The 27,424-nt window shown below is 39.9% G+C and overlaps 1 protein-coding gene across 5 annotated transcripts; it reads left to right on the forward strand.

Annotated features, from left to right (window-relative positions):
- Window positions 1-1,269: 1,269 nt before the first annotated feature.
- Window positions 1,270-7,548, forward strand: LYSMD4 (LysM domain containing 4). 5 transcript variants are annotated; one of them, XM_077869685.1, is made up of 3 exons: window positions 1,270-1,377; window positions 2,564-2,856; window positions 5,113-7,548. In XM_077869685.1, exons 2-3 carry the CDS (start codon window positions 2,572-2,574, stop codon window positions 5,722-5,724), a joined length of 897 nt encoding a protein of 298 aa, XP_077725811.1. In that variant the 5' UTR covers window positions 1,270-1,377; window positions 2,564-2,571; the 3' UTR covers window positions 5,725-7,548. The 5 variants fall into 5 exon arrangements, with proteins under 5 accessions (XP_077725811.1, XP_077725817.1, XP_077725822.1 ...); XM_077869691.1 differs by lacking the exon at window positions 1,270-1,377 and adding an exon at window positions 1,412-1,521; XM_077869699.1 differs by lacking the exon at window positions 1,270-1,377 and adding an exon at window positions 1,731-2,031.
- Window positions 7,549-27,424: the final 19,876 nt, after the last annotated feature.

Below are 27,424 nucleotides of genomic sequence, written 5' to 3' on the forward strand. Positions count from 1 at the left end.
CCAGTTCTGCCACCCTTTTGTCCTACTTCTCCACACCTGATTCTTTGCAGCCTTGCTTACTCCTCTCTATAAAAGAAAAGCCCTTTCTACCTAACTCTTGAGATGCTTACAGACCTTATAGTCAGAAGGTTTTCCCTATTGCAAGCCTTTTTCTCCCCTTGGAATAATCTTTTTGAATACAATCTCTCCTAAATCTGGATTTGTAAAAACATAAAAAAATAAAAACTAAAAATAAATCTGGATTTGTTTTCATCTTTTTGTTTTGTGGTTTAATTTGATTACTACTGAGGTTTCATTTTTATTCCCTATTAACCATTTGTATACTTTGGCGAAATGTCTGTTCATGGTCCCCACTCATTTATCCACTGGGCTGTTAGTGACTTTCTCATCAATTTGATGAGGTTTGTCTCAATAAAGGATTTTTTGTGGTGTTTGTTGCATTTACTTTTCCCTGGTTACAGTTTGCTTTTTAATTTGGGTTTGCATTTTGGGTTGAAATTTTAAGCCTCTGTGCTTTAGTGTATGAGAATGTTCACCCCTTACTATTAAGCATAAGGAATCCCCCATCATCGACATTTGGTAAATTGTGTTATTTGTGCGGTGCTTGCGTGGCTCAGTGAAGGAGTGTCTGCCTTTACTCAGGTCATTATCCCGAGGTCCCGGGATGGAGTCCCTGCAGGGAGCCTGCTTCTCCCTCTGCCTATGTCTCTGCCTCTCTCTGTGTATCTCAAAAATAAAACAAAATAGTGTTATTTGTGGTCGGTGTTGTCGTGGTGTAGTGGTTTACACTGGTGGACTTCCCCATGATGGTGGGCAAGGAGGAGCAAACTCCTGTGGCGGTAAGGGCTCCTGTCGTGGAGACCCCCGGCCCACCAGGCCCAGCGCGGTGGGGGCTTCCAGCGGGGGGCCTCGGCAGGTGGCAGTCACTCTCCTGGGAACCCGCCCCCTCGTTTTACACCGTTGATAAAGAGGGCTAGGCCAAAGGCCTCTTCCACAGATGAGAAAGCTGAGGTTCACAGAAAGGTGGGGGAGAGAGGTAAGCGGTTTCGTAGCAGAAGCCAAAGCTGCCGCTGGGACGAGCGGATCCCTCGGCGACAGTCGGATCCGGGAGCTGGAGCCCCGCCCCTCCCGGCCCCGGCCCCGCCCCTCCCGGCCCCGGCCCCGCCCCTCCCGGCGCCGGCCCCGCCCCTCCCGGCCCCGCCCCGCCCCGCCCCGCGGGCCGCGTTTCCTGCGCTGACCTCTCAGCGGGCCCGCACGGCGCTGATTTCATTGGCTGCGTCGCCGTCCCCGCCCCCTGGAGACCTGCTGATTCTCGCAGCCAATCAGCAGGCGCGGTGGCGGCGGCGGCGGCGAGTCTCGGCGGATCTCGGCGCCGAGGTACCGGGGCCCGCAGGAGGGGCCGCGGGCCTGGGAGGGGGACCGCGGGGGCCCTCCGCGGCGTCGTGGCCGGGCGGCGTGAGCCTCCCCTCGGCCTCGGGGGCGGGCCGCGCTCCTGCGTCCGGAGGGGCGGCGACCGCCACGGTCCGGGGCTGGCTGGGGTTGCTGGGATGGAGGGCGGAGGGCGGAGGGCGGGGTCGTGCCTTGGCGGAATGTGGGGGTCGCGTCCGTCTAAGTCTGGGGGCGGCCGCCGCCCTGCGCGGGAGGGGCTCTGAGGGAAAGCGGCGGGGCCCCTGGCGGGCCCTGAGCCCTGACGGGGAGGCGGGGCCCTGGGGCGCCGGCCGAGAGGGGAGAGGGGAGAGGGGGCGGGCGGCGCGGTCGCGCGGGGGCGCCGCTGGCTGCTCCCGGGGCTCCTACGGGCTCCACGACGGCTCTGGCGCGGCTGTCAGTCCCTGAGCCGGAGGTTTCGTGTTCCGGAACCTCATTCGGACAGTTCCAAGGGGGGAAAGCGGGTCGTGAGGCTTTTGCACTTGGCTGGAGGTGAACATGAAAACCAGACGTGGGATGTAATGAAGGCAAAGGGACCGGTGGAAAACTGGACGAATGTCTCAGTTGGACGAGAATTTTCTGCCCAGCTGGGCCCCCAATACTACGGTAATTCAAGCTTGCCTGTATTGGAAATCCGAGTATTTTATTCTCCTGGATCTCATAAGCAAGCGCCCTCAGTCTTGACCTTCTTGGTGAGGATACTTTGCAATGTGTAAAGTATTGAACAAGAATTGTTTGGCACAAAAGTTCCGAGTTGCGAGGAAGCTGGGAACAGCCCTTCCCTCTCATTGCAAAGGATCCCAGCAGCTTCTTTACCCCTCTGAGACCAAAAAGAGAAGTTGTTTATCTGGTGGGTTTCGGGGAGGGACCAGCTATGGATGAGGGATAAGGGGGAAAGGAGGGATTCTTTGATTTTTCTCTGTAAGAAGTCTGCAGTCAGGGAAAAATGCTATTTGTACATGCTTCTCACCCTCCACCCCAACTAGCAGAGAACGCCCTTTCTGTACTGATGGTGTCTGTTGAATATTTATAATGGGTCAGGGAAAGGGGTCATCCCTAACCGGACACTTCTCTTTAGTGTAGCTGCAGAGGAATGAACGTACCTTATGTGGAATTAACCCTGGGGTTTGGTTTTCAGTTAAGAAAATGAGGCAGAAGGAAGTATTAACCAAGACCCTCCAAGGCCCCGCCATTGTCTGTAGGACTCCAACCAGCCACGTTTACATGTTTGAGAACAGTGGTGGGGACTCGGGGGACTCCTCTGAGGAAGAGTCCCACCATGTGGCTCTGCGGCCCCGGGGCAAGGAGCGCCACCAGAAGAAGGGTGCCCACCACCCTCGCCAGCCAGGAGCAGGGGACGTGGTGCTGCTGCAGCGGGAGCTGGTCCAGGAGGACAGCCTCAACAAGCTTGCTCTTCAGTATGGCTGCAAAGTAAGAAACCTCGCAGGTGAAGGTGTTCCCTGCCCCATGGTTCCTGTGTATTTCAGGAACTCACTGAAGCATGGGGGCCCTTGCTGCCCCTTCCTGGCCGCCTCTCCCCACCCCCAGCAAGGTGGTTTGGAGAGGCCTGTTGTAGCAGTAGAAGACTCTTCCCACCTAGCCAGAGCTGGAAGGCAGGTGGAAGCACTTTCAATTCTGAACCTTGGGATCATGAAAAGTGAGGGTTAGGAGTCTCATGTGTTGGAGCAGTTCCCAATCTACAAAGTACTTCTCTCCCTGTCCCTCCAAACTGAATTCTGGAATTTTTTTTTTAAGTAGGCTCCACACCCAGTGCAGGGCTTGAACTTGGCGACCCTGAGATCAAGACCTGGGCCGAGATCAAGAGTCAGATGCTCAACTGACTGAACCACCCAGGTGTCCCCCAAAGACAAACTTTTTTTTTTTTTTTCTTTTTCTTTTGAGCACATTTTATTTAAGACCTACTAGGGTCAAAGATGCCAGGCAGAATTTATCCAAGATTTGTTTGCTAGGCTTGCTTTTCTCACTACTTCTCATTTTCTGACCCTTTCTTGCTGGTTGTACCTTATTTGGTCAAATTTTACAGTCTCTCACTTAAAACTGCATGATCTAGCCTTTGTACACTGTGTATCTATATAACCCTGTTTCTCTCTTTAATTATGTTTTTAGCATTCAGAGTGATTAACATGGCAAAGTAAGTAGGAAAAGTATTTACAGAATTGCTGCATTTTCTCCTAGATTGAAACTATTTATTTCATTTTGCTAATTACGCTGTTACAACTTTCCATGGCCTCCCCTAAGGCTGTCTAACCAATTTATTTTAAAAATCTTTTCCTCCTTAGTTTCTTGTCATTTATCTAACAAGGCTCAAATGGTTAAACACATTTTATAGGATGTTGTGGTATTTCCCAGAGGAAATAAACAGGCTGGTCTCTAGGGACACATAGTGTCTCAATTGTACTGAGATTTATATTTGACTCTCTTAATAAGCTTCTGTAGGCATACTATATGGTTTATGGAACATGGGCTGAAAATGAATCTGACCCTACACTGAGTGGATGCAGTGGGCTTCTTGGAATAGTGACGTTTAATAAATCTGTGAAGATTATAATATATATATAATGCCTCTGATAAGTAACCATTTTCCAATTTAAAGTAAATTTGGGTGTCATTTTATTAAGGGAAAAAAACAGGTCTCAAGAACCTTATGCTTTAGTTTCAGGACATGATAAATTAACAATGTCCACCAGCCCAATTCAGTTAGATGATAAAAACAATTACTCAAGTGAAGTAATGGAGATGATTGATTTGAATCAAGTGCTACCTAAAGGTCTTTTGATTTTATTTACACTCTAGTTAAAGTGGGCTCATGAGTTAAAACCCATTTCTGATGCTTTCAGTAAGTTCCAAACGTTAGCTTGAGGGAGGGTTTATCTTTGACTTACATTCTGCACCACCCCTCCCTCAAGATTGTGGAAGGAATTTGTTAGTGAACTTTGTTACCGTATAAAACTCTTAGTGGTGTTCCTTTCTCTTCCAGTCCTAATATTGGAACAGAGGGTTTCAGTCCATATTTTCCAACTTCATTTGTGATTCTCTGTAGGTTTCTAATTCTAAGTATTGTGAAATCCTCAGTGTATTAACTCTAGATTGCATTTATTTAAACAATAAGTTTATATGCCATACAGTACTTCTGGGCAAGAAAACATGGTAGAATCACGAGAACATACCTCTTAAAACATTATTACTGTTAAAGTAGGTTCTGAGTGTCTGTGGAGCTGCCTGAGGCTTCCTGTTTGGAGATTGCCAATGTAATCAGCTACTAAATTGGGTCTTGTTGTGGGGAGGGAAGTCAGCCAGATGGGGGCACTGTTGTCTCAAAAGTTAAAAGAAATACAAAGGACTATTGCTTTTTCAGTGCCCTGGTTGGGTTTCACCTAAAAACATTTTTGTTGCAGTCATACTTTAAACAAACACTGTTTTCCAAAACTGATTTACGTTATTATACTTGTTAATATGTATGGAAATGTGATGATTAAGCTATGCATTTAGGCTGAGTTAAAGCCAAAAATCAGTTATTCAGCCTAAACTGATTTTGTGTATAGGTGCAGTATTCATCAGATTCCTAAGCGGGGTGGGCTTGGATTGTCTTCCAGAAAGAGCTGCTTTTTTTTTGATATTCTAAGGAGTTTACATATTTTGTGATGTTTGTCTTCATGGCTTCCCTAGGTCGCAGATATCAAGAAAGTCAACAACTTCATCAGAGAACAAGACTTATATGCTTTGAAATCTATTAAGATTCCGGTGAAAAATCATGGGATCCTAACAGAGACCCACAAAGAACTCAGACCCCTCCTGAGCCCATCCTCAGAGACAAGAGTGACCTTCGAGGAGCAGCCAGATCCAGACAGAGCGGCTGTAGGCACCGGTGCCCTGTCCAGCCCACTGACGGATTTCTTTAAGGGCATTGACCAGAATATTGAGCGTGCAGTGCAGTCAGAAATCTTTTTAAATGAAAGTTACTGTGTAGAGACCTCCAGTCAGCCGCTGCTTCCAGCTCCTCCAAAGACCTTGACAAATGGTGCAGACTGTGGAATTCAGTGGTGGAATGCTGTTTTTATCATGCTTCTAATTGGGATTGTTTTACCAGTGTTTTATTTGGTCTATTTTAAAATGCAGTCTACTGGCGAGATCCCCAGTAGCTGGAACACAACTACTGTCCCCAATGGCTCGATGGCTATGAGTGCAATTCCAGGGCAAGCCCCCAAATTAGCAGTTCCGGTGCCAACCATCCCCTCTTCAGATGGCCATTTCAGTCCAACCACCCGGGCAGGGAACTAGCTCTTGTCATTTCTAAAGAATCAGGCCAGAGTCAGCATTTGACTTTCTGATGTGTATCACCTGACTTCGGCCATCTCCTAAGGTGCTGCATTTCCTTTTCTGTGACCTATGGACACATCTCAGAAGCCACTATTGTGTTCCCCATAACACTCACCTGGGGAATAGGCTCTCCTAATCCAAGGCTGTGGGGACCAAAGCACCAGCACCCTCGGCCCTCTACATCCAGAAGGTACAGCAAGAGAGACACTTACACGTGACACATGGCATTTCTTGAAGGTACCTAGTGGACTGGCACTGCGTGGGTCCCCACATTCGATTTATTTAGAAGTTGAGGAGCAGCATTGGACCTTCAGTGTGGGAGCCTCTGGGGTTCACTTTAGTCACTTGGCTGCAAGGTCTCCTGCCTGCTGGGAAGAGATGACTGGCTGTGACAAATGATGTTCTTTGTCTCCCTGGCAAAGGTGCTGTCCAGTAGTGGTGAACATCACCCTGTTTTGGAGTATACAAATTATAACAAGCTCTGTTTCATAGTTGTCCCACCAGTTAGCCTTTTTGAGGCCGTGTCACTTCCAAAATTTCAAAAGCCCTAAATCCGAATTACTCTAATGTTGTGTAAATGGCAGTTCTGTTCCTTGTACTTCTAGAACTACTTAGCGATCCACAGGCCTACTTTTAAGCTGCTGCATATCGTGGCCAGCACTTCCTGGCCAGAACATTTGGAGGCTGTTGCTCAGTTTCACCAGAGGTGCATCCCCACCCCAGTGGCTAACCAGATTACCTGTTAGCATTTTTGGAAAGAATTCCTGTTGGTCAGTGTCTGGAGCTAAGTAGATACAAAGAGAAAGATGAGTGTGCCTATCACCGAGATCCCAACATGTGACACTTCTGGATGAACAGTCATCAGTCCAGCATTGCTGAGAGCAGCAGTCTTGAGTGTACCTGTAAGGGAGGTACAGGGAGAATGAGTGTGCTTCCTCCTGCTTCCCTGACTAATCTTAGGAAGTCTAGAGCCATTGCCCCAGAAGGGGGCTCGGTGTTTTTCCTTGGGTAAATACACTTTAGATAGTGTAGCTCATGGTGTTAAAAGACCAAACCACTTAATGGAGGTGACCCTTGCTGTGAAGGCCATAAATAGAGAGGTCAGGCTCCCATCAGCCTGAGGTTTTCCCATCTCCTACACTGCTGCAGTCATGCTGGAGGCTCACGGGGGGTGTGGGTCAGCCTCTGAAGCCATGCAGGGCAAAAGCCTGTTTGGATAGAGCCCATCTTGGTCCCATGGAAGCGTGGAAATGGGCTTACATGGCTGATGGCTGAGGCTCAGAGAAGCCTGCCACCAGGGAGGAAAACACACTGCACAAATGCTGAGCTTTGAGCGTGATTTATGTCATTCATCAGGCCTAGAGATAAATTGAGAAGATGTCATGTAAGAGGAGGCGAGTAGGGCAGAAGAGTACTTAAAATGGGCTTCTGGTTTTTCTCTTCTCAGCTATGTGAAAAGCAATTTGCTCTTGGTTTGATTAGTAAATTTAAAGAATCTTCAAAAGTAAATCTTTTCTTCAAAACCAAAATGATCTTCAGGATAAAATGACTTTGTTAATCTTTGCTGCAGGAAATGTTTTGATCATGTGAATGCTTTTCCAGCCAAATGTTTGTACTCCCTGTGCCCCTGGAGGCTACAGGTTTCTCTAACACATCACCATTAACTTCGTTCGCCAGGCAGAGCTCGGAGTCTCATGGGAAAATGGCTTCTGTCAAGCTAAGAATAAGTATCTGTATCCTTTACTTTTTAAAATGAAATAAAATAATTTCTTCTGTGAAGGAAAATTGATTTTTTTTTTTTTTTTAAATATGGAGAGGGTGGTAATTCAGAATTGAAAGATGGACAACAGTGTTGGAGAATATGGAGGTGAGGCCTGCCCAGGGCTTGTGCTCAAGGTTACCCCAACAGGTGAAGAACAGAAGTGGTAAACAGCACAGTCCTGTGGATTGCTCTGTATAATGTGCCTTAAAGTGGTTTTATTAAGTATGTGTAAGAGATACTGTGAAGCTCACTTTCTACACATTTTGCTACATTTTTGGTGTCTTAGGAGTTAACGTTTTAAATAAATAGATTTGATAGGTAGTGTTCGGTCATTTTGACTGAACTATAGTACCCAATGTTGTGGACACTGAGGGAATTTGTCGTCAGGCAAACGATGCTCCCTTTTTACTTTGGGATGGCAGAGACTAAGCAGAAGTCTCAGGTTTAGAGCAGGACTGCCCAGCCAAGGCCATGACACAGTCCTTCCTCGGGAGGTAGTTCTTTAAATTGCCTCTGTTAATAGTGAAGTAGGCCTGAGGTTGAGGGAGAATGATAAAGGTTCTTCTTTCTCTGCATCCACACCAGCATCTGTCATCTCTTGTCTTTTTGATGAGAGCCAGTCTAACAGACATGAGGTGATGTCTCATTGTGGTTTTGATCTGCATTTCCCTAATAATTATGGTAAGCACCTTTTCATGTACCTGTTGGCTGTTTGTATAACTTATTTGGGAAAATGTCTATTCAGAAGTTTTGCCCATTTTTAAACTTTATATATATACACATATATATATACATACATATATATAATTTACTGCTGAGTTGTGTGAGCTCTATATATTTTGGCTATTAACTCTTTATTGGATACATGATTTACCAATATTTTCCCCCATTCTTTAGGTTGTCTTCATTTTGTTGATTGTTTCTTTTGTTCTGCAGAAGCTTTTTAGTTTGATATAGTCCCACTTGTTTATTTTTGCTTCTGTTTTCCTTACGCTTTTGGTGTCATAATCCAGAAAATCATTGCCAAGACCAGTGTCAAGGAACTTACCACCTATGATTTTTTTCTAGGAGTTTTATGGTTTCTGGTGTTACATTCAAGTCTTTTTTAGTTAATTTTTGTGAGTGGAAAAAGGTAGGGGTCTGCTTTCATTCTTTTACACATGAATATTGATTTTCTCAGCACCATTTATTGAGGAGAGTGCCTTTTCTCCATTGAGTATACTTGGCTCCCTTCTCAATATGACTATACATGCATGGATGTATTTCTGTGTTCTCATTTCTCTTCTGTTGGTTTGTATCTGTTCTAATGCCAGCACCATACTGTTTTAATTACTATAGCTTTATAATATAGTTTGAAATCAGGAAGTGTGGTGTCCTGCTTTGTACTTCTTTCTTAGGATTCCTTTGGCTATTCAGAGTCTTTTGTCCTTCCATATAAATTTTAGGTGTTTTTTTCTACTTCTGTAAAATTTGCCATTGGAATCTTAACAGGAATAGCATTGAATCTATAGATGGCTTTGAGTAATATGGAAATGTAAACAATATTCGATTTCCCCAACCCATGAACACAGGATACCTTTCTGTTTATTTTTATCTTCTTTCATCAATGTTTTGTAGTGCTCAATGTAGAGATCTTTCACCTCCTTGGTTAAATTTATTCTTAAATATGTAATTGTTTTTGATACTGTAAATGGGATAGCTTTCTTTATTTCTTTTCAGATAATTCATTGTTAGTGTATAGACAAGCTACTGGTTTTATATGTTAATTTTGTATCCTAGAATTTTACTGAATTCATTGATTAGATCTAACAGGTTTTTTTTTATGGTGTCTTTATATAAAAAAAAAAAGGTAAAATTGTATCTATTTGTAGATACATCTATTTGTAGATGACATGATCCTAAATGGATTTTATATATATAAAATCATGTCATCTACAAATAGATGTATCTACAAATAGATACAATTTTACTTTTTTTTTTTTTTTCAATTTTCTGCCTTTTATTTATTTATTTATTTATTTTTCTTGCCTGATCACTCTGGCTTGGGCTTCCAGTACTATGTTGAATAAGCACCATTGTTTTGTTCCTGAGCTCAGGGAAAAAAAGCTTTCACTCCATCATTAGGCATAGTGTTAGCTGTGGAGTTGTCATATAGGGCCTTTATTATGTTGAGATACCTTCCTCTTATACCTAATTTGTTGTTAAGAATTTTTATCATGAGCAGATGTTGAATTTTGTCAAATGTTTTTTCTCCATCTATTGAAAGGATCATATGATTTTTGTCCTTCATTTTATTAATAAGGTATACCACATTGATTTGCGTATGTTAGACTACCTTCCATCCCTGGAATAAATCCCACTTGATCATGGTGAATGATCTCTATAATGTACTGCTGAATTTGTTTTGCTGGTATTTTATTGAGAATTTTTGCACCTATATTCATAGGGGTATTGGCCTATAGTGTCCTTTTCTGGCTTTGATATCAGGTAATGCTGGCTTCTTAAAATAAGTTTGGAAATGTTCTCTCCTCTCTTAAGTTTGAGAAGGTTTGGCATTAATTCTTTAAATGTTTATCTTTTTCAAACAAACCTTTTCAACAAACCTTTTAAAGGTTTATCTTTTCAAAGAACCAGTTCTTTTATTAATCTTTTCCATTGTTTTCCTATTCTCTATTTCATTTATCTGCTCTAATCTTTATGTCCTTCTTTCTGCTAACATTGTGTTTACTATGTTCTTCTTCTAGTTTCTTAAAATGTTAAATGTTTATTTAAGATCATTCCTGTTTCTTAAAGTAGGTGCTTGTTGCTATGAATTTTCTTTTTCTTTTTAAGATTTTATTTATTCCTGAGACAGAGAGAGAGAGAGGCAGAGACACAGGCAGAGGGAGAAGCAGGTAGAGAGAGAAGCAGGCTCCATGCAGGAAGCCCGACATGGGACTCAATCCCAGGTCTCTAGGATCACACCCTGGGCTGAAGGCAGCACTAAACTGCTGAGCCACCCGGGCTGCCCTGAATTTTCTTTTAAGAACAGCTTTTGCAGTTGTATTCCATAAATTTTGGTATGTTGTGTTTCCATTTTCGTTTGTTGCAGGATACTTTTTATTCCCTTTAATTTCCTCTTTGATCCATTTGTTGTTCAGAAGAGTGGTATTTAATTTTCATTTATCCATGAATTTTCCAGTTTTCTTCCTATTATTGATTTCCAATTTCATACCATTATGTTCAGAGAAGATACTTAATATGATTTTAATCTTCTTGAACTTGCTTAGACTTGTTTTGTGGCCTAATATATGGTCTGTCCTAGAAAATGTTCCATTGGTGATTGACAGGAATGTGTACTCTCCTGTTGTAGGATAATAATGTTCTGTATATATGTTAGGTTCATTTGGTCTATAGTGTTGTTCAAATCCAATTATTTTTTATTGATTCTCTGGATCTATATTATTGAAAGTGAGGTATTAAAAGTCTCCAACAATTACTGTATTTCTGTTTATTTCTCCTTTATCCTCTGTTTTGCCTTATATGTTTAGGTGCTCCAATGTTGGATGCATAAACATTTGCCATTTTATATCTTTTTGGTGGATTGACCCCTTTATCATTACGTAATGATCCTCTGTGTCTCTTGCCATTTTTAGTAAGTCTCTTTTGTTTGGTGTAAGCACAACTATCCCTGTTTTGTTGTTTTTGTTTGGTTACTGTTTGCTTGAAATATCTTTTTCCATCCTTTCACTCATAGTCTGTGTCTTTGAGGCTAAAGTGAGTCTCTGGTAGGCAGCATATCATTGGGTCTTGTAGTTTTCTTTTCTTTTCTTTTCTTTTCTTTTCTTTTCTTTTCTTTTCTTTTCTTTTCTTTTCTTCTTTTCTTCTTTTCTTTCTTTCTTTCTCCATTCAGCTATTTTATGTCTTGTGGCTGAAGAATTTAATCCACATATGTTTAAGGCAATTATTGATAAGTAATTGCCTATTTCATTAATTGCTATTTCATTAACTATTTTCTGGCTATTTTATAGATCCATTATTCCTTGTTTCTTATCCTACTGTCTTGTTTTGTAATTTGGAGACTTTTGGTATCAGTATGCTTTGAATTCTTTATCATATTATTTTTTGTGATAACTACAGGTTTTCCTGTTGTGGCTACCACAAGGCTTACATACCTTAGAATTATAACACCTTGGGGCACCGGAGTGGCTCAGTCAAGCATCTGCCCTCAGGTGAGGTCATGATCTTGGAGTCCTGGGATTGAGCCCCACAATGGGCTCTCTGCTCAGCAGGGAGTCTGCTTCTCCTTCTCCCTCTGTGATGTCTCTCACTCTTGCTTGTGCACTCTCTCTCTCTCTCTTTCTCTCTTTCTCAATCAATAAATATATATATATATATATATATATATATATATTTAAGATTTTATTTATTCATGAGAGAGAGAGAGAGAGAGAGAGGCAGAGATACAGGCAGAGGGAGAAGCAGGCTCCATGCAGGGAGCCTGATGTGGGACTCAATCCCAGGTCTCCAGGATCACGCCCTGGACTGAGGTGGCGCCACACCACTGAGCCACCTGGGCTGCCCTAAAATATTTATTTTTTTATTTTTAATATTTTATTTATTTATTCATGAGAGAGACAGAAAGAGAGAGGCAGAGACATAGGCAGAGGGAGAAGCAGGCTCCATGCAGGGAGCCGGATGTGGGGCTTGATCCCAGGACTCAAGGAACCTGAGTCAAAGGCAGACACTCAACCACTGAGCCACCCAGGCGTCCCTAAAATATTTTTTTTTCCTAAAATATTTTTTAAAAAGAATTATAACACCTTATTTTAAACTGATAACAATTTAACTTCCATAACATTCCTAGGCTACACTTTTACTTCTTTCTTACATTTTAGGTTATTGATGTTAAGATTTACATATTTTTATATTGTTTAACCAATAACATCATAATTATGGTTATTTTTACTATTTTTTTTAATCTTTTAGAGCTGTAAGTGAATTATGCATCACAATTACTGTTTTTTACAGAATCTAATTTTGACTATACATTTACCATTACCAGATAGTTTTGTGTTACTTTCTTATTTTTTATCATGTTAATCAGCTCCTTTTAATTTCACTAAAGAAATCCCTTTAACATTTCTTGGAAGGCAGGTTTAGTGGTGATGAATTCCCTCAGCTTTTGTTTAGGAAAGTATAGCTCTCCATTTCTGGAGGACAATTTTGCTGGGTATAGAATTCTTGGCTGACAATTTTTTTCTTTCAGTATTGTAAATATATCATCCCTGGCCTGAAATATTTCTGTCGAGAAATCTGCTGGTAGTCTTATGGGGATTCCATTGTATGTAACTTCTTTTTATTGCTGCTATGATAATTTTTTGTCTTTGTCTTTTGACATTTTATTATAATATGGCACAGTGTAGTGAACCTATTCAGGTTCAACCTATTTTTCATCAAGTCTACCTACTTAGTTTATTTTTGGGTTGTCCAACATAGTTTATAAAAATTTTTATTGTGGTAAAATTTTGTAACATATACCATTTAAGTGTACAATTCCATTTTATTAAGTACATTTAGTCTTGTGCAACCATCACCACTATTCATTTCCAGAACTTTCATCTTCCCAGACAGAAACTCATTTATTAAAGACTCTCATTTTCCCCTTCCCCCAGCCCCTGGTAGACCTCCTGTCTCTATGAATTTGTCTATTCTAGTAGTCAGTTCCATATAAGTGGAAACATATGCTCATATTTGTTTTTTTGTATGTGTGCCTAGCTTATTTCACGTAGTATATTGTCTTCACAGTTCATCCATGTTGCAGCATGTGTCAGAATTTCATTTTTTAGATGGAATAATTCCATTGTGTGTGTGTATTTATATATATATACACACATATTATATATTATATATATTATATATATATTATATATATTATATATATATAATTCCATTATATGGATATATATATCCATTATATATATTATATTATATATATTATATATACATATACATATATATACATATTATATATATTATATATATAATATATATATAATTCCATTATATGGATATATATATCCATTATATATATATAATATATAAGATATATAAATATAAATTATAAATATAAATATAGGATATTTATAAAAATTATATTTATAAAATATAAATACCACATATAAATATTTTTATATATAATTTATATATATTTTATATATAATTTATATATAAATACCACATTTTGTTTATCCATTTATGCATTGATGTACATTTGGATTGCTTCCATTAACATAGCTTTAAAGGGATCCATTTAAATAGATTTGCAGTGTTTTCTTCTTGCCCTTCATCAGAGAGCCAGAAATCTCACATTTGAATATTATTTTTGATAGAAAAAAATTTAATTGCCAACAATTGTTACCTTTCTTCCTTTCTCCCTCCCACCTTTTTTTTTAAAAAAAAATATTTATTCATTAAAGACACAGAGAGAGAAAGGCAGAGACATAGGCAGAGGAAGAAGCAGGCTCTGGGCAAGGAGCCTGATGCAGGACTCGATCCTGAGACTGTGGGATCATGCCCTGATCCAGGGGCAGATGCTCAACTGCTGAGCCACCCAGGCGTCCCCCTTTTTATTAAAGTAAATTCACAGGACGCCTGGGTGGCTCAGTGGTTGAGCGTCTGCCTTAGGCTCAGGGCATGATCCCAGAGTACCAGGATTGAGTCCCACATCAGGCTCCCTACAGGGAGCCTGCTTCTCCCTCTGCCTGTCTCTCTCTCTGTGTGTGTCTCTCATGAATAAATAAATAACATCTTTAAAAAAAAAAATAAAAAACTAAATTCACTAAGTGACTCGTTCATTCATTCATTCATTCATTCATTCATTCATTCGACTCTATGTTGACTATATGCCTGGCCCTGTAGGAGATACAGCTGTAGGTAGGGACAGTGTCCCAGCCCTGGTAGAGTTTACCTTTCAAAGAGACAGTAAACAATAGACAATAAAACAATCATTTCAGATGTGAAAAGTGCTATGAAGATGTTATCAGGGAATGTTGGTAGGTATACATGTATGGGGGCAAAACGGGGAATATACTTTGGAGTTCTGAGGACGTGATATTTGAACTGCATCCATGTCAGAATCCTGAAAGATCTCATCAAGTAGTCCATATTCCCTTTTTAAATTTTTTTAAAGGCTTTATTTACAAAAAATAAAATAAAAATAAAAAAAATAAAGGCTTTATTTACTTGAGAGTGACACACAGCAGAGCAGGGGGAAGGATAGAGGGAGAAGCAGACTTCCCACTGAGCAGGGAGCCTGCTGGGCTTGATCCCAGGACCCTGAGATCAGGACTTGAGTGGAAGGCAGATGCTTAACTGACTGAGCCACCCAGGTGCCCTTAATGTTGCTTTTTAAATGAGCAGAGAAGCTTCTACTTCTTCTCCTGGCCTGTTTTCTACCATATTTTGGAAACTTCTTCCTTTTTCCAGGAGCTCTTTGTGGAAAAGTTTGTCTTAAAGAGTTATAATCATTTGTATTTAAGACAGGGTTTTAAGTTTTTGTTTTCTTCTAGCAGGAGAACAGGGTATTTGTGCCTGTGTTTTGGCAGGTCCACCACTCCCCCATACCTAGTGTCCTAGAGGGAGTGTCAGAGAAGGCAATGGGATGACCTCCCTGTAGACTAACTTATCCATTTATTCAAACAACGTATTTGGAGCATTGTATATGCCAGACACTAGCTGAGGTGGACCTCAGAGGTGAGGAGGGTTTGCCTGGAATATATCAAGTAATCTGATAATTGCAATGCAGCAAGCAATAAAGACTGTGTCTAATAGCTCTAAGGGCTGCATCCACATGGGGCCCCCAGGCAATCCCTTCAAAACAAAGGGGTCTCCAGTTCTAGCTTTGCTAAGGACAAGCTTTGTGAGCTTGGGCAACTCACCTCACTTCTCTGGGCCTCACTTCCTCAACTATGAAATGACATAATAAATGAGTCTATTCTTTCAACAAATACTTATTAAACACCTACTTTGTGGCAGGCCTTGTGCAAGGAACTGAAAATCTTTTTAAAAGGCTAGATAGACTCCTGGTCTCAACGGGCTTTGAAGTTTAATGGGGGAAAATATGCATAACAAGGGAAACCAGTAACAATATAATATTTTTAAGCATTCTACTGGTGCAATGGAAGGACAGAGGTGGAAACAAGTTGATCAAACTTTAATGTCTGTGTGTGTGGCTTTCTTATTTGTTTGTTTTGTTTTGAGATGGTCACAGGTCCATGTAAGCCCTAGGCTGCAGTAGAAAGGAGGAAGGGGAGAAGTGGGAGGAGACATGTCTAAAGTCATTGAATTGAATTGAGACAATAGCCACTTGGCTATTGTCAAGGCAGGAGGCTGGGCTTGGCTATCTAGGAAGGACCCAAACAGATGTGAAGATTTCTCTTTGGGAAAAGACTGGGGCGCAGTGCAGAATAAAAACAATCTTCATTTAATCCACAGCACTCATTAGATGCTAGAAAATGCTCTAAGAGCTTTATACACCAACTCATTTCACCCTTACAGTAATTTGGGAGGTTGCCACTTACTATTCCTGTTTTGTTAATGGAAAAACTAAGCTAAGATCATGTAACTTGTAAATGGAGATGCTGGGAGTCCCACCTCCCAGACTGGGACCCTATGCTCTTTAACCCCTTTGCTTGGAGCCTTGCTGTTTTGTGCCTCGCAGCGCAGGGTTTTAGGACGAGGCAGACTTGAGAGAAGAGAAGAAAGAGAAGAACTGAGAAAATATCTTTGGGACCACAATGCAGTACTGGCCATGCAGTGATAAGAAGTCAGATCCACTGCCTTAACCCTAAGGAGAACTGTAGAATCAGCATTTACCTGCTGTTCTCTGGGTGGTGCCACTGAGCCAGGCTCCTTGACTATGAGAAATTAACCTCATTTGTGTTGGTAAAGTAGCCCCCCTTAGCCCTTTCCCTCAAGTACTTTGCACCTCGGGACAAGGTTCCTCCAAGCTTATTTCCAGAGAGGAGGGACTGCTGGTTTCACCAGGCCAAGAAGAGGCATGAGGGTGGCAGAGAAGACCGGATCCATCTTTTTTGCCTGTTCCCCAGGAGCCACTTGAGTACAGCCAAGCTGCTGAGGAGAGACGGGGCCACCCTCCCTGCCCTCCTGCACAGCCAGGTCCCACAGCCCTGGAAAGGACTGACGTGGTGGTGATGTGCAGATCCAGCTTATGCCCTGTGCCTTCTTCCATCCTCCTTCCATCATGCAAGAGCTGGGAGGGACTGCCACAGTAGTGCTCTGGGAAGAGGGTCTTATCACAGGGGGATTTTTCCCAGATCTTTAGGAAACACCATTGTTATTTTAATATTCACCAGCCTGAGTAAGGAATTTGTGCTACCATCCATTCATTCACAAACCTTTCAGAGCACCAATTACATGTCAAGAGGCTACGTGAAAAACAAGACATGGCCTCTCCCCTCAAGGTACTTAAAATCTGGTGAGAAAAATAAAACTTGCATAAGGGTAGTGATGTGATAGAACATGCTGGGCCCTGTGAGAAGGAAGTGGATAAGATGAAACATGGTTGATAAAACAAGAAAGGTTTTCTAGAGAAGGTGGCATTTCCTTAGTTGACACATGAAAGGAGGGGGGATATAATAATATGGTAATGGATTGCTCTCCACTGTGAGCAAAAGCCTGGAGGCTGGAAACCAGGGGGATCATAGCCTGGAGTGAAAGGAGTGTGACCGGAAATGGGGGCAAATGCTGCAGTAATGGTTGGGGCAGGTGGTTATACACAACCCTGAATTCTAAGTGATTTGGACATTGTTTGATGGGCAATGGGAAGCTATTTGGACAGCAGAGATGAGCATTGACTTGAAGAATAGTAATCCTGTAGTTTTGGAGAGGAGAGACCTTAAAGAGGCAATGTAGGTTGGAATTAATTTGATCCTGAGGAGCTTGGGAAAGTTGTTTTTTTAAATAATTCTTCTGTTTGGGGTTCATTAAGCTTCTTGGATCTATAGGTTTATGTGGTTCCATGTAACTTGGAAAAATTCAAGCCATTATTTCTTCAAATATTTTTCTTCTGATTATACCAATCCAATTACATATATTTTAGGCCAGTTGATGTCTCAACTCACTAATGCTTCTGCGTTTTTCATTGTCTTCCTCTTTGTTTTATCTTGGACAGTTTCTATTGCCATTTCCTCTGTAATATCTAATTGGTTGGGATATTCTGTACATTTTTTTATTACCAGTATTTTTCATCTGTAGAAATTCTATTTGGGTTTGTTTGTTTTTGTTTTTTGTTTTTTGTTTTTTTTTTTGTCTTCTATTTTTTCATCATTTCTCATATCTTCAAACATGTGGAATATATTTATAATAGTTGTTTTAAAGTCCTTATATGGTAATTCTTTTTTTAAAAAGGATTTGTATTTTAGAGAGAAAGAGAGCATGAGTGGGGAGAGAAGCAGAGGGAGAGGAATAGAATCTCAAGCAGACTCCATGCTGAGCACAGAGCCCAAGCACAAGTCTCAGTCTCATTACTCTGAGGTTATGACCTAAGCCGAAACCATGAGATAACCAACTGAGCCACTCTGATGCCCCTAAAGTCCTTATCTGAGAATTCTATTATTTTTGTCATTCTGGGTCTGTTTCTATTTATAGATTTCTTTTCTCTGCTTATGGATTCTATTTTCTTGTTTTTCTGTATGCTGAGTAATTTTTGGTTGGATGCTAGACATGATGAATTATATGTTGATGGGTGCTAGGTTTTTGTTATTTTCCTTTAAATATATTTAGGTTTTGGGGAACGGAATCAGAGGCATGCATGTAAATTCCACATGGGCAGGTCTAGAGTAGCCTTTAGGGCTAATTCAGCCCCACTACTATGGTGATATACTTCTGAAGAAGACTCTACTTGTTGCTGTGGTGTTGAGGTCTCACTGCTCTGGCTGGTGGGAACACCGGTTGTTCCTAGCCCTGGGTAAGCATGGAAATAGTTCCACCTACTTTTCTCTGTTTATTCTTTTCCTAACTTCTGTGATTGTCTCGGATGCATGTACAGCTCATTTCTCAGAGATTTAGAGAATCTCTTTACAGTTCCTCTTTTCCCCATACTCTGTCCCCACAATTCTAGATGCCTTGGCTTCGTTGAACTCCAAACTCCATCTCCTCAACTTAGCAAGATCACTCTGTTCTGTGCTGTGGTCTGGTAGCTCCCCAGGCAATGAGGTGGGGGTACTTACCAGTTTTACCTGCTTTATTTCTCTTTTTTCAAAAATCACTCTCCTGTACTGCCTTTTGTCCAATATCTTGTATCTTTTATTCAGCTGTTTGAGGTGAAAGAATACACCTGGTCCCCGTTACTCTCTTATGGCCAGAGGCAGAAATTCACAGGCCAGAGGAGAGGCAGGCAAGGTGATAGCATAAAGGGGCAAGATTGGTTGAGGCAGATTCAAGAGAGCTGGCCTATTGGACCCTGAATTTGTGACGTAGAATCCATCATGGAACAGGAAGTCAGGAGAGGCAGATTTTCTTGGAGGGGCCTGAAAATAAGTTCACTAAATTCCATATGCTGCAAGACAGCTGTACTAGAGGCCTGTAGTTGATTTGGTTTGAACGTTATTACATTTCCTATGTGTCAAGTGCTAGGCTCCCTGTCTTTCAGTGTGTTATCTCAGCTGAGTAGTTGGAAAGGAGAGACAATTCATTAGTAGTCCAAGCAGTGATGGTATTGTCCTTGTTCCTTATTGCCACTTTGAAATCATTGTTCCACCCTCTTCCCTAAATCCTCTTGTTGCTTTCAATTGTGCGTCATCAGGGCAGCCCGGGTGGCTCAGTGGTTTAGCACAACTTTCAGCCCAGGGCGTGACCCTGGAGACCCAGAATTGAGTCCCACGTCAGGCTCCCTGCATGGAGCCTGCTTCTGCCTGTGTCTGTGCCTCTCTCTCTCTCTCTCTCTCTGTCTCTCATGAATAGTTAAATAAAATCTTAAAAAAAAAAAAAAAAGAATTGTGTGTCATCAGAACTCCATACCTGCTACCCTTTTTTATTGCATTATCTACAGATCTTCTGGTCTCTCCCTCTCTCTCTCTCTTTTTTTTTTTAAAGATTTTATTTATTTATTCATGAGAGACAGAGAGAGAGCAGCAGAGACACAGGCAGAGGGAGAAGCAGGCTCCATGCAGGTAGCCCGACGTGGGACTCCATCCCCGATCTCCAGGATCACACCCTGGGCCAAAGGTGATGCCAAACCACTAACAAACCACCCGGGATGCCCTGGTCTCTCCCTCTCATCCACTGAAGACTTCAACACCTGTCTTTATTCTTGGATCCATGTAGATCAGTGCCTCCTCATGTTTTTTTAGGTCATATCATATAGAGAAAAGAATAAAAATATGTACAGCACCTTGAAGGAAATGGATTTGATGATCTTTATGAGCCTACTGTTATAGATAGAGGGGGTAGGAGCTGGAGAATTTAGTTCTTTCAGGTTTTTGAAATGGGTAATCAAAGGCATGCTTTCTTTCTTTTTTTTTTTTTATTTCATTTATTTGTTCATGAGGCACACATAGAGGCAGAGACATAGGCAGAGGGAGAAGCAGGCTCCTTGTAGGTTGCCCAACGCAGGACCCGATCCCTAGATGTGGGACCACACCCCAAGCCAAAGGCAGATGCTCAACCACTGAGCCACCCAGGTGTCCCTCAAAGGCATGCTTTTATGGTGGTGAGAAAGATCTAGGAGAGAGAAAGAAACTGATGCTACCAGAGAGATGGGATAGTCACAGGGTGACGACTTTGAGGAGGAGAGGGGTGATGGACTCCAATATACAACATGGAAGGCTTGGCCATAGATAAGAGCAGACAGCCCACCCATAGCTCCTGGAGGAAAGGTAGAGCTCATGGGTACAGATGTAAGCAGATTCCTGGATTTTATTGTGGGAAAAATAGGTAGATCTCATTTGTTTGTATCCATTTTCTCAATGGAAAATATGAAAGGAAGTAATAAGCTGAGAAGAAAAGGAGGTTGTCTTGGAGGTTTGAATAGAAAGAGTAAAATACAGTTGACTCTTGAACACTGTGGGGGTTAGAGATGTCAACCCCCTGCAAGTCGAAAATCCTTGTATTATGTGACTACCCCAAAACTTAACTACTAATAGCTTACTGTTTTACTGGAAGCCTTACCGATAACATAAATGGTTGGTTAACACACATTTTCTTATACGTATTAGTATATATACTGTGTTCTTACAATAAAGTAAACTAGAGAAAAGAAAATGCTAAGGAAACCATAAAGAGAAAATACAATTACAATATTGTACTATATTTATCAAGAAAAGTCCATGTGTAAATGGACCTCCTCAGTTCAAACTCGTGTTGTTCAGGGGTCAGCTGTAGTGATGTCAGAAAATGAGTATGTCAATGATACTAGGGGTTTGATGTTGCATTTCTAGGCAGTGTTGAGAGCCTTTTAAAAGTTGTGGTTATAGTGAAATAAAAATAGAAAGTGCAGAATTAAACCCAAATACATATGGAAACTTTATATATGATGTAAAAGTGGCATCTCCAATCCATGGACTAAAGATGAACTTTTTAATAAATGGCTCTTGGACAACTAGATAGTCATTTGGAAAAATATAAAATAAGACCCATACATAAGAATAAACTCCAAATGGATTAGAAATCTAAATGTAAAAGATGAAACCATACTCTTGCTAGAAGAAAACACTGGTGAATTCCTCCTTAACTTTGGTGTAGGGAAAGGATACTAAGTTTAACTTAAAACTCATATCGATAGGGGTGCCTGGGTGGCTCAGTGGTTGAGTGCCTGCCTTCAGCTCAGGGCATGATCCTGGAGTCCCGGGATCGGGTCCCGCATCAGGCTCCCTGCATGGAGCTTGCTTCTCCCTCTGCCTACGTCTCTTCCTCTCTCTGTGTGTGTGTCTCTCATGAATAAATAAATAAAAATCCTTTTTTAAAAAAAACCTCATATCAATAAAAGCTTGATAAATTTCACTATAATAAAGTAATAAAATTTTGCATGATAAAAGAACCACCGGGACACCTGGGTACTTGAGTGTTTGCCTTCGACTCAGAGCATGATCCTGGAGTTCTGGGATCGGGTCCCACGTCAGGCTCCCTGCATGGAGCCTGCTTCTCCCTCTGCCTGTGTCTCTGCCTCTCTCTCTGTGTCTCTTAATGAATGAATGAATGAATGAATGAATGAATGAATAAATAAATAAATAAATAAATAAATAAATAAATAAATAAATATTTTTTAAAAAGTTAAAAAAAAAGAACCCCAAAGTTAAAAGTCAACTGACAAACTGGGAGAAAATATTTATAACATAAATCACAAAGGGCTTATATACCTAATATAAAAAGAACTCTTAAAAATTGAAGGATAGAGACCAAAACCCCAATAGACAAATGGGAAAAAGACACAAACAGATACAGAAAAGATTAAAATAGCCCTCTAATATGAAAAAATGTTCAAATTCACTCAAATTAGATAAAGGCAAATTAAAAACTGAGATATAAAAATCTCACAAATAAATGGGTAAAAATTTAAAATGACTATGATTGTAGCATTAGCTGTTATCTCCATCACATCACATAACCATCATTTCTTTGATAAGTACATAACTTCTAAAATGTGAGAACATTTAGATTAAGATCCAATCTCTTAACAACTTTGAAGTATATAATACAATATTGTTAATATAATCAAAATGCTGTTAGAGCTCTAGAACCTACTCATCTTCTAACTTAAGTTTGTGCTTTTTGACCAACATCTATCCAATTCCCCCTGGTAACTACCATTCTATTCTGTTTTTATAAGTTCAATTCTTTTGAGATTCTACATATAAGTTATATCCTACCGTATTTCTTTCTCTGATTTATCTTCCTTAGCACAACGTGCTCAAGGTCCATCTGTGTTATCCCAAATGACAGGATTCCTTCTTTCTCGCGGCTAAATAATATTCCAGTGTGTGTGTGTGTGTGTGTGTGTGTGTGTGTGTGTGTGTGTATCCCCCCTCTTCTTTATCCATTCATCCATTTTTTTTATCTAACTTACGTTGTTACAATATCTTGGCTATTGTGAATAATGCTGCAATAAATGTGGGAGTACAGATATCTTTTTTTTTCCAGATATCTTTTTGATATCCTCTCGTTTCCTTTTAATATATACCCAGAAGTGGGATTGCTGCGGCATGTGGTAGTTTAATTTTTGAAGAACCTCCATACCATTTTCCATAGTGACCAAAACAATGTACACTCCCACCAACAGAGCCTACGTATTCTCTTTTCTCCACACCTTTACTACCACTTGTTACCTCTTTTTGATGAGGTGAGGTGATCTCTCATTATGGTTTTGACTTACATTTTCCTGATGAGTGGTGATGTTGAGCATCTTTTCGTATACCTGTTTGTCACCCTTATGTTTTCTTTGGAAAAATATCTATTTAGATCCTCTGCCCATTTTTAAATCAGGTTGTTTGTTTTTATACTATTGTATAGTTTTTATATTTTTAGCTATTAACCCCTTATGTGGTTTGCAAATATCTTCTCCCATTCTTAGGGAGCCTTTTCATTTTGTTGTTTCTTTTGCTTTTTAGTTGAATGTAATCCTATTTGTTGATTTTTGCTTTTGTTGTTTGTGCTTTTGATGTCATATCCAAAAGCTCATTCCCAAGACCAATGTTAAGGAGCTTTTTTCCTATGTTTATTTCTAGAAGTTTTATGGTTTCAGGTCTTATGTTTAAGTCTTTAATCCATTTTGAGTTAATTTTTGTGAATGGTAGTAAGATAGAGGTACAATTTCATTCTTCTGCATGTTGTCATCCAGTTTTCCCCACACCATTTATTAAAGAGACTATCCTTTCCCCGGTTAGTATTCCTGGCTCCCTTGTCAATATTAATTGACTCTCTGCCTGGTTTGGTTTGTTTGTTTTCTGGGCTCTCAATTCTGTTCCATTGGTCTATGTGCCTGTTACTTTGCTTGTTATGGCTTTGTAGTATAGGTTGACATCAGAGAATGTGATGCCCCCAGGTTTGTTCTTCTTTCTCAGGATTGGTTTGGCTGTTGAAATTCTTTTGTGGCTCCATTATAGACTTTAGGACTATTTTTTTCTATTTCTGTGAAAAATGCCATGGCAATTTTGATGCAGATTACAACTGAGTCTGTACATGGTTTTGGGTAGTATGGACGCTTTAACAATATCCTTCACATCCATGAACACAAGTTATTGTTCCATTTCTTTGTGTCTTCTTCAATTTCTTGTGTCAAAGTCTTATAGTTTTCACCAAAGAAGTTTAACCTTCTTGGTTAGATTTATTCCTATTTTCACTGTTGTAGATGCTAGTATTAGCATAGATTGTTTTATTTCTTTTTCAGATATTTTGTTGTTAATGTTTAGAAACACTGTTTACTGCATGTTTATTTTGTATACTGAAACTTTACTGAATTTGTCAATTCTGATAGTTTTTTGATCATGTCTTTAGAATTTTCTATATATAAGATCAGAGCAATATAAGCAAAGACAGTCTCACTTCTTATTTGGATACCTTTTATTATCTTTTTCTTAACTGATTGCTCTGGCTAAGAGTGGTGACAGTATGATATCTTTGTCTTGTTCCTGATCTTAGAGGAAAAGCTTTCAACTTGTCACCATTATGATGTTGGCCGTGGGTTTGTCATATATGGCCTTGGTTGTGTTGATGTGTCTTTCTCCTATACTCAATTTATTGAGCATTTTTATCATGAAAGGTTGTTGTACTTGTCAAATGCCTTTTCTGCATGTGTTGAAATGATCATATGATTTTAATCTCATTCTATTACTATTATCACATTCATTGATTTGTGTGTTGAACCACCTTGTGTTCCAGGGAAAAATCCCATCTGATGATGGTGAATGATCCTTTTAATGTGCTGTTGAATTGGGGTTGCTAATAGTTTGCAGAGATTTTTGCATCCATATTAATCAGGTATATTTGTGATTTTCTTGTCTAGTAGGCTCCCTATCTGGCTTTGGTATCAGGTAATGCTGGCCACATAAAATTAGTTTGGGAATGTTCCTTTCTTTTCAATATTTTGGAATAGTTTGACAAAGATTGTCATCGACTCTTCTTTAAATATTTAGTAGAATTTGCCAGTGAAACCATCTGGTCTTGTACTTTTCTGTGTTGGGAGATTTTTTGTTTGTTTGTTTTTGTGTGTGTGTGTGCATGCATGTGTGTGTGTATTGGGAGGTTTTTGATTATTGATTCAATCTACTTACTTGACACTTGTCTGCTCAGATTTTCAAATTCTTCATGTTTCAGTCTCGGCAGGTTGTACATTTCTAGCAATTCATCCATGTCCTATAGATTATCCATTTTGTTGTAATAAAATTTATAGTTGTCTCTCATGATCCTTTGTATTCTTGTAGTATCAGTTGTAATGTCTCCTCTTTCATTTCTTATTTATTTGAGTCCTCTCTGAGTCACTCTGGCTAAATATTTTTTTCAATCTTTGGTTTTTTCTTTTAAAGCTCTTAGTTTCATTGATCTTTTTAGTTATGTTTCTGGTCTCCATTTATTTCTGCTTTGATCTTTTTATTTTCTTCTTCTTACTGAAAGCTTAGTTCTTTTTTTAGTGCCTTGACATGTAAAGTAAGGTTGTTTATTGATGTTCTCTTTTGTGTCTTAATATAGGCATTTGTAAATAAATGATTTTCTATAGTGGTATCATTGTTTCCTTTCTCCTCATCTTACGTGTACCTGTTAGAGATATTTATTTTTATAAACTTCCCTCTCAGAACTACTTTTGCAGCATCCCATAGCTTTTGATATGTTGTGCTTCTATTTTCCTTTGTTTCAAGATATTTCCTGGTTTTTCTTTTGATTTCTTCTTTGGCCTATTTATTCAGGAGCATGTGTTTTAGTCTCCATATATTTGTTATTTTTCCAGTTTTCCTCCTGTTATTAATTTCTGGTTTCATACCACTATAGTCAGAAAAGATACTTGATATTTTTCAATCTTTTTAAATATGCTGACTTTTTTTCTATGACTTACATGTGATGTATTCTGGAGAATGTTCTGTGTGCACTTAAGAAGAATCTGTATTATGCTGCTGTTGGCTGGCATGTTTGTATATGTCTGTTAGGTCCATTTGGTCTATAGTTCAAGTGCTGTGCTTTCTCATTGTTTTTCTATCTAGATGATCTATTGTTGGAAGGTAAGGTATTGAAGTCCCCTTCTATTATTGTGTTGTCATCTATTTTTTCCTTAAAGTCTGTTAGAATTTGCTTAATAGAATTCAGATGCTCTGAAGCTGAGTACATATATATTCATGATTTTTATGTCTTCTTGATGAATTGCCCCCCTTATCACTATGCAGTGACCATCTTTGTCCCTTTTAACCATTTCTGGCTTAAAGTCAATTTTCTCTGATATTAGTATAGCTACCCATGTTCTTTTGGCTTCTATTTGCATGGAGTATCTTTTGCCATTCTTTTGAATTTATTTGTGTTCTTGGAGCTGAGGTGAATCTCTTGTAGCATATAGTTGGGTCTATTTCTTTTTAATCCAGCCAGCCAGTCTGCTTTTTGATTGGAGAATTTGGTCCATTAACATTTATGAGAATTATTGACAGATAAGGACTTACTAATGCCATTTTATTTTGGCTGTTTATAATTCCATTTTTCTTTTCCCCCTGGTTGCCTTCCTATGGTTGCCTTTTACTGTAGCAGCACACTTTGATTCCCTTCTTCTCATCTATGTGTTGCAGATTTTGTTTTGGAGTTTCCATAAGGGTTTATATGAAAAATCTTATAGATACCACAGTGTATTTTATGCTAATAACAATTTAATTTGGTTGCATATAAAAAAACCTCTGCCCTCTTCTACCCCTTTTTTACATTTTGGATGAGACCATTTACATTGTTTACTGTGTATTCATTAACAAACTATCGAAGCTATACCGAGGTTTCATACTTTTGCCTTTTAATCTTTGGTGAACTTTACTAGCATATCACCACATTAACAGTGTTAAGGTATTCTAAATCTGACTCTATGCTTATCTTTCCCAGTGAGTTATCTCCATATGTTTTTAAGCTACTAATTAGTATCCTTTTGCTTCAGCTTGAGGAACTCCTTTTAGGATTTCTAATTTAAAAATTTTATTTAAAGTAGGCTTATTAAAATAATATTTTATAATATATTTTTTAAGTTGGGCATGGACCCCAACATGGGACTTGAACTCACAACCCTCAGATCAAGACCTGACCTGAGATCAACAGTTGGATACTTAACCCTTACCTTTAGTATTTCTTACAATGTGGTTTGGTGGCAATGAATCCCCTCAGCTTTTGTTCATCAGAGGATGATTTTATTATTTCACTTTCATTTCTGAAGGACAACTTTGCTGGGTAAAACATTTTGTTTTTTGTTTTTTTTAATTTTTCTTTATTTATGATAGTCACAGAGAGAGAAAGAGAGAGAGGCAGAGACATAGGCAGAGGGAGAAGCAGGCTCCATGCACCGGGAACCCGATGTGGGATTCGATCCCGGGTCTCCAGGATCGCGCCCTGGGCCAAAGGCAGGCGCCAAACCGCTGCGCCACCCAGGGATCCCTGGGTAAAACATTTTGGTTGGCAGGTCTTTCCTTCAGCACTTCTTTGAATATATCATCCTACTATCCCTTTGCTTGTAAGATATCTGGTGAGAAATCCATAAAGCTTTATGGACGGTTCCTTTGCATGAGAGAGTAAAAGTTTTTCCTCTTCAGCTTTTAAAATTCTGTCTTTGGTTTTAGACCATTTCATTTATGTGTCTTGGAAACCATTTCAGGTTGAAATTTTGTGATGACCTATTAGCTTCATGAACTTGGATATCCAGTTCTCTTCCCATGTCTGGGAAATTCTCAGTCA

This window comes from Canis aureus, chromosome 2 (genome assembly GCF_053574225.1).
Source record: "Canis aureus isolate CA01 chromosome 2, VMU_Caureus_v.1.0, whole genome shotgun sequence".
Lineage (NCBI taxonomy): Eukaryota > Metazoa > Chordata > Mammalia > Carnivora > Canidae > Canis > Canis aureus.